The 14389-nt window shown below is 38.9% G+C and overlaps 1 protein-coding gene across 2 annotated transcripts in view; it reads right to left on the bottom strand.

Annotated features, from left to right (window-relative positions):
* The window catches only part of LOC121327813 (periodic tryptophan protein 2 homolog), a 107775-nt gene that overhangs the window by 83879 nt on the left and 9507 nt on the right, over window positions 1-14389 (bottom strand). For both annotated transcript variants that reach the window (XM_041272021.1, XM_041272023.1), the window contains exon 4: window positions 7705-7804. In XM_041272021.1, coding sequence (XP_041127955.1) covers window positions 7705-7804 — 100 coding nt within the window. The remainder of the gene's footprint in view (window positions 1-7704; window positions 7805-14389) is intronic.

Genomic DNA, 14389 nt, shown 5'->3' with positions numbered 1-14389 from the left:
GTCCTTTCGTTACTGGTCAAACTGGACAGTGAAACACGAACAGTTTAAATCTCCTTAAATACTGCAGTTAGACTCATATTTACTACTGAACATGTATAAGAAACCAAATAAAAGCTTTCTAAAAATGTCTTGGAAATTGACCTTTGATTCATGGCCAAACTGGACAATTGACTGTTTTAACAGCTTCTATCTCTATAAATACTGCAGCAAGGTTTATATGTACTACTGGACACTTATAGGAAACCAACTAAGACCTTTCTAAAAAGGTCTTGGACGTTGACATTTTGTTACTGGTCAAACAGCTTACTTCTCCTTAAATACTGCAGATAGAGTTGACTAATAAAAGTTGTCTGCAATTCTCAGTTTTGACTAGCAGATGGCAGCAGTCCCTAAGAAATGTGCTTGCCAAATAAAGCGATTGGCATATTTGATATGAATTTGTCAACACATCTCCTCCTACAGTTTTTAACGAATCAATGTGAAACTTTGCACAGTGATTGTACTATATCTGTAGTTAGTTTCTATTACGTTTGGTGATGATCGGACTTATGGATTTGAGGGGTCTCAGGCTGTGACCCATATAAACTGTAATGGCTATAACTCAGGAACCTCACTCTTCTGTTTTCGCAGGTATGTACCTCTCAACTATCTCTGTATAAAGGTATAATCTACAATATTGTCTACACTTGACGTAAAACCTTTATTCTGAACTTTGACCTCTCACTCATGGTCAAACTGGACAACAGACTAATAGCTCATATCATCTTACAGATTGCAGATACTCATATTTACTAATTTCCACGTGGCGCACAAGTGTGTCCACATTTGTATAATAGCTAAAATCTCCTTAAATACTGCAGATAGACTCATATCTACTGTTGAACACAAACCAACTAAGAGCTTTCTAAAAATTTCTTGGACTTTGACCTTTCATTACTGGTCAAACTTCACAACTAAATGCTGTAATAGCTTAAATCGTCTTAAACTGCAGCAACACTCATATTTACTATTGAACATGTATAGGAAACCAACTAACAGCTTTCTAAAAATGTCTTGGACTTTGACCTCTAGTTCAAGGTGAAATGGACAAGTGACTGTTTTGACAGCCTCTATCTCCATAAATGCTGCAGATAGGCTTATATGTACTATTGGAAACTTATAGAAACCAACGAAGAGCTTTCTAAAAATTCTCCATTGTAGTTTAACATATAATTGTACACTACAGTCTGGGACTGTCAAATTGCTGAGACAGAAAATCAAACAGTAAGCTTCATTCTGAAAACTTGGATGCACAGATTAAAAGGCAGTATTTAGGAATATTTCTCTTTCTATTGCGAAAAGTCATAAATAATACAAAATAGTCTGCACTGTAAATGTTTGTCACGTTACTATTTATTCCCACCTCAGCATAATTGTGTGTGCCATTTAAAATGTTTACAATATAAAAACATTAACCTCAAGAAAAAAAACTACAATTACCAACTAAAAATGATCCGAAGGGGCTTTGTATAACTATGTCACTTTGAATTTGGTGTTTTCCTTCGTTTTTCTACTGCAAGTAAGAAACGTATCAAACACTGAACACATATTCAACCAGCCACTACTGCTGTTAATAAAATGCAGCCGCGGTATTAAACCAAAACCGTCAAAGTATGTTGACTACTTATGTTTATCAGAGCATTTCCAGTTATAAAAAAATGCAGAAACGCTGCTTCACTGATACGACAAGTTGAAAACAGCAAAGATCATGAGCAGCATAGACCTCTCTCTAGGCACAATCACCAGACACCTGCTTCACCTGTATATCAGAGTGGAAATCCACACAATCAAAATCTTGTATGTGTACAGGCGGAAAATGTGGACGTAGTAGATTGTTTTTTCATTAGCCGTTCACTCTGCCTAGCTAAACAAAGAACTTTACAGAGCGTTTAAAAAGGGAGTGGAAATCCACGAAATTGAAACTGCGTATGTGGATGTGATAGATTGTTTTTTTTTCATTAGCCGTTCACTTTGAGCTGCTAAACAAAGATGAAATAAGTAGACATCGTGGTTTAGAGAATATATAATACCATAAAAAAAATATCAAAGATCATTAAAGATCAAAAAAGATAATTATTTTCTCTTACTTTCATTTTTATTTGTGCATTTGAGTCGTCCTGCGTACCCCCCCTATGACCGTCAGAAGTACCCCCAGCAGTACGCATACCCCTGGTTTAAAACCCCTGTCTTATAATAGGATGTCGTCCAAACTGATAAAGATGAAGAGGGTATTCAGCTGCAGTGGTCATATCCTTACCCTTTTATATCCTTATAAATAAAAAAAGCAGCATTATTTTGCTGAGCCTGTGAGACAGAGCTGGAGTGAACACTACGTCCAGTTAGGTAATGCCTGATAGACCTGTAGTACCAGTGTGTTGTATTTGTTTTAAAACTTTATTTTGAAGTTATTTTTCTCATCAAAAAATTACTTGACTGTCTTTAAATAGCCACAAATGGATTACAAAAAAAGATCACGGTCCAATGATAACTGTGGTATGCTTTTTTGATGGTTATCACCATAATTGCCATCATTTCAGGTTTATAAATATGTATGCTGTTATATATGGCGCTATATATATATATATATATATATATATATATATATATATATATATATATATATATATATATATATATATATAATATATATATATATATATACCTATATCAATATATCACACTACACCACACACGTCAAATCCCACACTCACACAAACCACCGGTCAGAAGTTTTAGAACACCTCCATTTTTCCAGTTTTTACTGAAATTTATGCAGTTTAATGTCTCAATGTACTCTGAAATTAAAGCACAGAACAAAAACAATTGGAGATAAAAAAGAAATCATGGAATCGTTTTAACAAAATTTAATCTAAAAAAAATAATTTTGTAATCAGGACAAAAAAATTAGAGTTAATCAAAGACCGTGAAGTGTCAAAGTGCCACCAACACAGCCTGGGGATCTCTACAGCAAAGGCAGCCCCCTCCTCGGAATCTACAGCAGCGAGAGCTTTAACGTCATTGAAAGCCGCCAACACTGGAAAACAAAAAATAATGTTCAGAAATGTACATGCCATCGGAAAGCAGGGGAGACCTTTCATTTTGTAAGTACGCTTTTGAATTTTATAACATTGTGTAAAAAAAAACTCATACCTTTAGCTTGCAGCTGCCACATTGTTATTATTTGATTTAATGTTTTGATTTGTTAATTATTCTCGTGCGCATGCTGTCGAGTTGCAATTGAGTAAGGAGGGAGATTAGGAGTTTCAGCGAAGATGGAGAGAGATTGAGACCCAGAAAGCCAGTAATTATTACCTGTACTTTTGTTTTGTTTGCTGCCTTTTCTTTTATATTTGTGTTTTAAATATGCGCCGTAGCACTTAAGCGCATTTCCCTGCCTGTGTGTCTGTCTTCCAGTTCTGTCAGCAGAGGCTAACGTCATCGCTACACATTATCCAAAGCGGTGCGGTCAGTCTGTAATGAGACATTTCAGTAACACCCATCTAAGATTGACTGGTGGTAGCGAATGTGAGCGTTAACGGCAGTGTGAGCCTGTCCCTCTCTCCCTTTTCTCTCTGTCTCCTGCCTCTTGCTTTCTGTCTGTGTGCTGCTGGCCTCTCAGCACCCGCGTCCAATTACTGTGCAGACGCAAAGCGAGTGCCTCCGCTACAATATTATTATTTATTATTATTATTTCCATTATGTGCTAAAAAAAGTGACTATGTAAAACAAAGAAATGTATTAAAAACAAAATCTTAAAAAAGAGGATAAAGAAAGAATTAGAGACAGAGTTAAGACAGCACACGAGTAAGACGCACGATAACACTTTCGCAAACGGCGTATTTGAATGTTATAACTAACTATAGTTGCAACCTGGACATACATCTTCACAGAATACCTGGATGTGAACTGTGCAAATGTTTTAGAAGAGGTCAGAGGCAGTGTTAACTCCGACCTGCAAAAAAAGGCCTTATTTACTCTTAAAACATGTAACGAATCATTTAGTTTTCAACTGTTGTAGTCAATGGCAATGGGGCTAATGTGCGGTTTTGCATTGTAACTTTTTTGCATGAAGTGATGTCACAGCAGTCCTTGGTAAGACATTTTCGAACTAGCACTGATGAATAGAGGCCTGTGTCTCAGATAATAATTAGACATACTGTAGTTGAAATACAATGTTTCCATTCAAATCGGATGCAACATTTAAAATGACCATGGCCTGTACAATGTGCAAACATACTAAAGAATAAACATGTATACAAAAGTTTATTGTATAACCCTGTCACAAAGACGGACGGAGTGGGTGGCGACAGACCAGAGCCAGGAAATAAGCAACAGAGAGGTGGAGTTTGGTTGAGCTGAGCGAATGGCTTCGCTCAGCATTTAATGAGTGAACAGAAAAGCCAGAAAATAAACTGTCATAACAAAACAAAAACACAGGACACGGCACATTCGCCAAAACAAAAGAGACAAACAAAACGTTCTACACAGACAAACACTGTGAGCTTCTATTTTTCTTACAATTATCACAATTACCTCCGTCTCCAATCCCATTCTCCACTCACCGAACACACAACCCCGAGTAACAAAACATGTTGCTTTTATGCAGCTGTACAGAGACTCGACTGCTAATCAATCATTCAATTGGATTCGCAGTACAACTGCACATTAATTAATAAAGTGCAATTCCCCGTGCTCACATATTATTACTTTTTACTTGCACGTGAAGTGCTGTGCAATCCTTGTGCCTAAGTACAAATACACATTTTAAACACTCGTGTTACACAGACCCGTTTATATCAAGTGTACCAATGACTATACACCAACATTAACACAGAACATATAATACACACAGGGGCAGGCACTTTGCCACAAACCCCTATAATTTATTTTCAATATACAAATCACGAAACCACCCCAGTCTGTGCCAGGTAAAATGAAGTGATTTCACCTTAGTTTTTCTTTTGAAAGTAAAAAATGTATCCATTTCAACCAGTCGCTACTGCTAAATCCAGATGCGCCTAATAAATAAAACAAAAAAGTCGAAGTATTGTGATTATTATTTATGAGTATTGTGATTTATTATTTATGTTTACCGGAGCATTTATACTTCTAAAAAATGCAGAGGCATTGTGCTTCAATGATACAAGTTGAAAAACAGCAAAGTTCATGAGCTGCACAGAGCGATCTCCATAGGCACAATCATCAGACGCCTGCTTCCCCCTCCATAGTGAATATATAGAACACCATTACATCATGTAAGAGTAATTCGTGGATTTGTATATAAACAATAACAAGTGGTTGTCATGCCGTCAAAAACCTATAAATACCTCCAATGTTTGGATTAAAACACAGGCTCCCTTGAGAAAGATATGTACAACATATCGAAACGTTGGGCAGCTGGCTCTTTGAGCTTTATATATATATATAATAAAATGGGAAAACCCGGTGGGTAGCACGAAGGATGAAATTGAAATGGTGGAAATGACAAATGACTGCTTCCTAACACAATTTGTCAAGGCACCGACTAGAGGGGAGGCATGCCTTGATTTAGTCTTTTCAAATAACGAAGACAGAATAACTAAAACAGAGGTCAGAGAACCACTGGCAAACTCAGACCACAACATGGTCTCATTTGAAGTGTTTTTTAAAACCCCAACAGTAATGACTAAAGCTAAGGTTTACAATTTTAGAAAAGCAAACTATGAAGGTATGAAACAGAGACTAACAGAAGTAGACTGGAGTAAAAGAGAAAACACCCACAGAAGAAGGATGGTTGTTCTTCAAAAATGTAGTACTAGAGGTGCAAAACAATTACATCCCTAAAGTAGACAAATCTAAATGTAAAACTAAATTGCCAAAATGGTTTAATAGATCAATTAAAAAAAATATTCAGCGAAAAAAGGCATTTTACAGAGCATTAAAAAAGGCACCAAAAAGAAAGTACGCAGAGAGTACATGGAACTGCAAACACAAGTCAAAAAGGAAGTCAGAAAGGCCAAGAGAGAAATAGAAATGAACATTGCTAAGGCAGCTAAAACCAATTCCAAAATGTTTTTCCAATATTACAACAGCAAGAGAACATTCAAAGAGGAGATTAAATGTTTAAGAGATACAAATGGCAAAATCGTAGATGAAGGAAAAAAAATAGCAAATATATTAAATGATTACTTTTCACAAGTTTTTACAAAGGAAGATACTGACAACATGCCCCACATGTCATCCAGTTCCTATCCAGTTTTAAATAACTTTAGCATAACTGAGGCAGAAGTGTTAAAGGGACTAGGAGCTCTTAAAATAAACAAATCCCCTGGGCCGGATGAGATCCTCCCAATAGTACTCAAAGAAATGAAAGAAGTTACTTACAAACCGCTAACCAAGTCTCGACACAGGGGTGGTAGCGACAGACTGGAAAATTGCAAACGTAATACCAAGCCACAAAAAGGGAAACAAAACTGAACCAGGTAACTACAGACCAGTAAGCCCGACTTCTATTATATGCAAACTTATGGAAACTATAATAAGATCCAAAATGGAAAATTACCTATATGGTAACAGGGTCCTGGGAGACAGTCAACATGGTTTTAGGAAAAGGCGATCGTGTCTAACTAACTTGCTTGATTTTTTTGAGGATGCAACTTCGGTAATGGATAATTGCAAAGCACATGACACTGTTTATTTAGATTTCCAGAAAGCTTTTGACAAAGTCCCACACAAAAGATTAATTCTCAAACTGAACGCAGTAGGGATTAAAGGAAACACATGTACATGGATTAAGGAGTGGTTAACACATAGAAAACAAAGTACTGATTAGAGGAGAAACCTCAGAATGGAGTGTGGTAACCTGTGGAGTACCACAGGGATCAGTATTAGGTCCTCTGCTATTCCTAATCTACATTAATGATTTAGATTCTGGTATAGTAAGCAAACTTGTTCAATTTGCAGACGACACAAAAATAGGAGGAGTGGCAAACACTGTTGCAGCGCAAAGGTCAATCAAAATGATCTAGACAAGATTCGGAACTGGGCAGACACATGGCAAATTACATTTAATAGAAAAAAGTGTAAGGTACTGCACGCAAGAAATAAAAATGTACATTATAAATATCATATGGGAGATACTGAAATTGGAAAAGGAATCTATGAAAAAGACCTAGGAGTTTTTGTTGACTCAAATGTCTTCATTTAGATAATGTGGGGAAGCTATAAAAAAAGCCAACAAGATGCTCAGATACATCTGAATCTGTTCAGTCTTGAACAAAGAAGACTACGTGGCGACCTAATTCAAGCATTCAAAATTCTAAAAGGTATTGACAGTGTCGACCCAAGGGACTTTTTCAGCCTGAAAAAAGAAACAAGGACCAGGAGTCACAAATGGAGATTAGACAAAGGGGCATTCAGAACAGAAAATAGAAGGCACGTTTTTACACAGAGAATTGTGAGGGTCTGGAATCAACTCCCCAGTAATGTTATTGAAGCTGACACCCTGGGATCCTTCAAGAAGCTGCTTGATGAGATTCTGGTATCAATAAGCTACTAACAACCAAACGAGCAAGATGGGCCGAATGGCCTCCTCTTGTTTGTAAACTTTCTTAAGTTTGTTTAAAGGGTAATCCAGCCGAAGCGGCTTCAGGCCCCATAAGCACATAGAAAGGGAGATCAGCTTACCTGCCATCAGGAGAGAAGCGGACACACTGCACAGGTTTGTGGAAATTGAAGTGATGGAGAACAGCCCTGGTAATTAGGCTCACGAGGACAGCCGCTCCATCTGTAATACAAATCAACAAAAAGATGGAATTTTACATAATTAATGTTTTTCTGATTTACAGACTCAAAACATGAAACATACAAATTAATAATCTGATATCAACTTGTAAAAAAAGAATAAATTACATAACTACACGTCAGAGCACATCACACTGACAGATACGTGGTTCTACTGCAGTTAAGAATCTTGGTAGGTGTATAAAAGTGCATTTCTTCATATCCCAGCACTGTTGTCTGTGTCCATTGTCTTCCGGGTCTGACCACGACAAGCCATTCGTGTCGCATTTGGTGTCCTGTGTGGGATTAAACAACGCCTCGACGTGTCAAGCCAGAGATACTGCGGGTGCAGTTTATTTCCCCCCCCCCCAAGAATATTCTTTTTGAAGGTGTTTTTTTTTTTTTTTTTTTTTGAAGGAAAAAAACCAAAAGGGATTGTAAGACGAGAAGAAAGAGCCAAAAGAAGGTGGGGCAACAGCAGCACGGGGCTGGTCATAAGTGCCGCCACGTATGCCATTTTTCACCTGCCTAAAAGGTGAGGCACATGCACCCGACCAACCCGTCCCTGGCTGGAGGTGGAACTGGCGCAACAGGCATAGCAGGGGTCCGCTGGATCAGCTACTTTCACCTGATTGAGGCCAAGAGCTGGTGCCCTTCCTGCAGGGAGGGGTGCCACTCCATTAACTACCCCACCCCGGAGAGAAACAGAAGAGATGACCGGAAGGCAGCTGGGAGGCCTACCTCAGAGCTCTCGAGGCCTTAAACATGTGCACTGCCTACGGAGAGTCGGGCCACTTCTGCCCCCTCCTCCATAAGGAGCGCCAGTTCCATGGCGCAAGAGGGAGAGCTGCCCCACTGTCCCCGGCGACAGAAGAGAACTACTTGTTGCTCCCGCCTCCGCCGCAATGGGAGGATTAACTGATGCTCTCGCATGCACCGCTAGTGGGAGACTATTTGCAGCTCCCACCTCCACCACAAGAGGGAGACCACTAGTTGCTCCCACACAGCACACCATATACAACATGGATGGCTGGTGGTGACATCAGAACCCGGAAGACAGTGGACACAGACAGTTCTGGGATATGAATAAATGCACAGTTTATTGTAAAATAAAAAGGGTTAAACAAAATAGAAGACTTATTCAAAATAAAATGGCACGTTGGCAAAAACAGACAAACAAGTATCGTGCTGGGGTATAACCCACATGCGTAGTAATTGCTTATATTTAATAAGCTCTACCTCCCAACCCTTGTTCCGATTCTGAACACACTCTCTCCAATCAGCCAAAGCGGTGGCTTATATACAAGTGATCGTCTCCAAATTAACAATGAATCAAGCAATCTGGAGACAGTCACATTCTGAACAGAGTCTGCATGGATGGGGAAGTTTAACCCCATCCATGCTGCAAAAACAACAAAACAGCATGCTTTATACAAATTAAACAACACGGTTTTTAATAATACAACAAATACAAAACATAATATGCACAGGGTTTGGGTGTGCCCCGTCACAGAAGCCCATAAAAAGTCTTGAAGGATTAACACAAGAAATACCAGAGCAGTCTTTTTGACTGATCATGGTTTTTAAATGCATTTTTCTCCACTTTGGCAGCTAGGCACCTGTGCTTTTTTGTCACTTCCTAAATATATGTATTAAACATCTCAAAGCATCAGCAGACCCAGGGATGCAGAAACCTATGGAGATATAATACATTACAGCTAGAACTACCGGAGCTGCCATTTTGACCGTCATAGTAAAAACGGTGGGTTTGTAGTGAGTGTGATCGAGCTGCTGAACCTGAAAGCTTTGCGTTTATTTTGAATAGCTACAACAGGATACTTTTTCAGACAAGTGATTTATTTATCAACTGTAAAATTAAATTATTGTGTAGTGAAAATGAATAGACAAACACAACGTAGGACTGCAGTACTTTCAGGAGTTATTGGAAGACTAATCTGGACACGAAAATGCGTCAGACCAAGAGACAGTGATGAAATGTACTGTGATCAGAACAAGGTTACTGATAGTGACAGTGAAAGTGATGATGAAGTTGCAGAAATTTTGGGAAAGCGACAAAACACAGCCACAGCTGCATACTCAAGTTAAATTTGTTAGCACCTGGGGAAGGAGAAATTACCTACCTTAGAGAGAGGACAATCGATGGGCCGTGTATCAACTTGTGGAAGCAGAAGGACTGCACTCTAACAGTCTACACTTGCAAACCAAGAAAAATTGCTGAGCATGTTTCATCCTTCCGCTGCCATCAGGAATGATACAAAGAAGATCCAAGCAACTGTACAGTTCTATAATCCCACGAAGTTTGAAGTTGATGACAGCTGTCTGTGGTACGGCAATTTTGTTCGGCATAATGATTTACATACCACGGTTTTCTCGTCAGGTTCCTCAAAACACTTCCAAACGTAGCTTCCTTTCTTTAGAGATGCCATTTTAAAATACAGAACAAACTCGCTTGAAAAAAACACTTGTCATTAACGTTATTTAACCCCGCCATGGAATTGATACCATAACATAACTACTACAGGCACAAACACATAGTGCACCAATGAAGCACAACATCGACTGAGAATAAAACCCGTCCCAGTGTCAAACTCGACAGCGAGTGGAAGGAGCGACAGCGAGTGGGAGAAGTACAGGCGTGGAAAAGTACAGAGCAGTTTCGAAGCAGTTTGAAAGCAGGCTGACGGCTGCAGAAGAAACTAAACTCCAAAAAAAAAAAAAAAAAAACCTCAACATGGTCTTCAAGCCAGTAATCTGTGACACCTGCTTGATGTGGGAAATCCGAGAAAACCCAGCGGAGCTAAACCAAGTGTGCGTAAAGTGCAGCACGATCCAGGATTTGCATAAACTAGTAGGTATGCTAGAAATGGAGCTGGAAGAAGTGAGACAGCAACAGGATCTTGAGGAACTGGCACACCCACAATTCATGGAAGTCTGCATCACCCCTAACAGACTGAAAGCCACCAGGGAGATAGAAGGTCAGAACAGCTGGGTTCAGGTAGGCAGAAGCAGGGAAAAAAAGAAACTTCGTCAAACACAACCACCAGAAATCAAAACAACCAACAGATTTGAGTCACTTCAGAATTTTGATGAGCAGAACCAACAACAAGAGAATGAAAGGAACAACATCCAGGACCCTATTGACAGTGGTGACCAGACAGCAAAAAGAAGGGAGGTCATGATTGTTGGGGACTCCATATTGAGAAACACAGCAAGTTCAATTCGCAGTTTGGACCCCCTTACTACAACAGTGTGCTGCCTTCCGGGAGCCTCGGTCAAGCACATCACTGAGAACATGGACAGGCTCCTAGAACGAACAGGAGACGACCCGGTAGTAGTCGTCCACATCGGTACAAACAACATTGGAAGAGACAGACCAAAATCCCTGCAAAACAAATTCAGAGAGCTAGGAAGGAAATTAAAAGAGAAAACCAAAACTGTGGTATTTTCTGGTATACTACCGGCACCTTGCAAAGGACCATATGGACAGCTGGAAATAATTAATCAAAACGAATGGCTGAAGACGTGGTGCACACGGGAAGGCTTCACCTATCTTGATCATTGGACCACATTCTACAACAAGGACTATCTGTATAGACGGGATGGACTGCATTTAAATAACAAGGGAACCAGTCTACTCGGAGAAAAGATCCTCGAGCAGGTTCGGAAGCATTTAAACTAGAAAGGAAGGGGGGAGAAATCAACAAAAAAACAGAAGGGAGACCGCATCAAAACAAGAACAACAACTCAGGTAAGACAACCATTAAATGTATTTATCTAAATGCTAGAAGTATCAGAAACAAAATTCTAGAACTTGAAGCTACTGCACTAACAAGTAACTATGATGTGATAGGTGTTACAGAAACTTGGTTGTCTGAGAGTGATGGGGACGAATATAATATTTGTGGGTATACACTGTATAGGAAAGACAGGCAGGACAGAAGAGGAGGAGGGGTAGCGCTATACATAAGAAACAGTCTTGAAGCCCAGGTGTTAAACCTGGACAAAGAAAATAAAACCGAATCAATATGGGTCAGAATAACGGACAAAAATTCAAAAGGCATAATAATAGGAGCATGCTATAGACCGCCAGATTCAGACGGTGAGCAAAATAATCTGTTATACAATGACATTAGAAATGTGTGTAGCAAAGGAGAAGCCATACTAATGGGGGATTTCAACTTCCCCCAAATAAAATGGGAAAACCCGGTGGGTAGCGCGAAGGATGAAATAGAAATGGTGGAAATGACAAATGACTGCTTCCTAACACAATTTGTGAAGGCACCCACTAGAGGGGAGGCATGCCTTGATTTAGTCTTTTCAAATAACGAAGATAGAATAACTAAAACAGAGGACAGAGAACCACTGGCAAACTCAGACCACAACATGGTCTCATTTGAAGTGTTTTTTAAATCCCCAAAAGAAATGACTAAAGCTAAGGTTTACAATTTTAGAAAAGCAAACTATGAAGGTATGAAACAGAGACTAACAGAAGTAGATTGGAGTAAAATAGAGAAAACACCCACAGAAGAAGGATGGTTATTCTTCAAAAATGTAGTACTAGAGGCGCAAAACAATTATATCCCTAAAGTAGACAAATCTAAATGTAAAACTAAATTGCCAAAATGGTTTAATAGATCAATTAAAAAAAAATATTCAGCGAAAAAAGGCACTTTACAGAACATTAAAAAAGGACCAAAAAGAAAGTACGCAGAAAGAGTACACAGAACTGCAAACGCAAGTCAAAAAGGAAGTTAGAAAGGCCAAGAGAGAAATAGAAATGAACATTGCTAAGGGAGCTAAAACCAATTCCAAAATGTTTTTCCAATATTACAACAGCAAGAGAACATTCAAAGAGGAGATTAAATGTTTAAGAGATACAAATGGCAAAATCGTAGAGGAAGAAAAAAAAAAATAGCAAATATGTTAAATGATTACTTTTCACAAGTTTTTACAAAGGAAGATACTGACAACATGCCCCACATGTCATCCAGTTCCTATCCAGTTTTAAATAACTTTAGCATAACTGAGGCAGAAGTGTTAAAGGGACTAGGAGCTCTTAAAATAAACAAATCCCCTGGGCCGGATGAGATCCTCCCAGTAGTACTCAAAGAAATGAAAGAAGTAATTTACAAACCGCTAACCAAGATCATGCAGCAGTCTCTTGACACAGGGGTGGTACCGACAGACTGGAAAATTGCAAACGTAATACCGATCCACAAAAAGGGAAACAAAACTGAACCAGGTAACTACAGACCAGTAAGCCTGACTTCTATTATATGCAAACTTATGGAAACTATAATAAGATCCAAAATGGAAAATTACCTATATGGTAACAGGGTCCTGGGAGACAGTCAACATGGTTTTAGGAAAGGGAGATCGTGCCTAACTAACTTGCTTGATTTTTTTGAGGATGCAACATCGATAATGGATAATTGCAAAGCATATGACATGGTTTATTTAGATTTCCAGAAAGCTTTTGACAAAGTCCCGCACAAAAGATTAATTCTCAAACTGAACGCAGTAGGGATTCAAGGAAACACATGTACATGGATTAGGGAGTGGTTAACATGTAGAAAAACAGAAAGTACTGATTAGAGGAAAAACCTCAGAATGGAGTGTGGTAACCAGCGGTGTACCACAGGGATCAGTATTAGGTCCTCTGCTATTCCTAATCTACATTAATGATTTAGATTCTGGTATAGTAAGCAAACTTGTTAAATTTGCAGACGACACAAAAGTAGGAGGAGTGGCAAACACTGTTGCAGCAGCAAAGGTCATTCAAAATGATCTAGACAAGATTCAGAACTGGGCAGACACATGGCAAATGACATTTAATAGAGAAAAGTGTAAGGTACTGCACGCAGGAAATAAAAATGTACATTATAAATATCATATGGGAGATATTGAAATTGGAGAAGGAATCTATGAAAAAGACCTAGGAGTTTTTGTTGACTCAGAAATGTCTTCATCTAGACAATGTGGGGAAGCTGTAAAAAAGGCTAACAAGATGCTCGGATACATTGTGAAAAGTGTTGAATTTAAATCAAGGGAAGTAATGTTAAAACTGTACAATGCACTAGTAAGACCTCATCTTGAATATTGTGTTCAGTTCTGGTCACCTCGCTATAAAAAAGATATTGCTGCTCTAGAAAGAGTGCAAAGAAGAGCGACCAGAATTATTCCTGGCTTAAAAGGCATGTCATATGCAGACAGGCTAAAAAAATTGAATCTGTTCAGTCTTGAACAAAGAAGACTACGTGGCGACCTAATTCAAGCATTCAAAATTCTAAAAGGTATTGACAGTGTCGACCCAAGGGACTTTTTCAGCCTGAAAAAAGAAACAAGGACCAGGGGTCACAAATGGAGTTTAGAAAAAGGGGCATTCAGAACAGAAAATAGGAGACACTTTTTTACACAGAGAATTGTGAGGGTCTGGAATCAACTCCCCAGTAATGTTGTTGAAGCTGACACCCTGGGATCCTTCAAGAAGCTGCTTGATGAGATTTTGGGATCAATAAGCTACTAACAACCAAACGAGCAAGATGGGCCGAATGGCCTCCTCTCGTTT

Source organism: Polyodon spathula, chromosome 15, assembly GCF_017654505.1.
Source record: "Polyodon spathula isolate WHYD16114869_AA chromosome 15, ASM1765450v1, whole genome shotgun sequence".
NCBI lineage: Eukaryota > Metazoa > Chordata > Actinopteri > Acipenseriformes > Polyodontidae > Polyodon > Polyodon spathula.
This window is presented reverse-complemented; position numbering and strand designations above follow the sequence as displayed.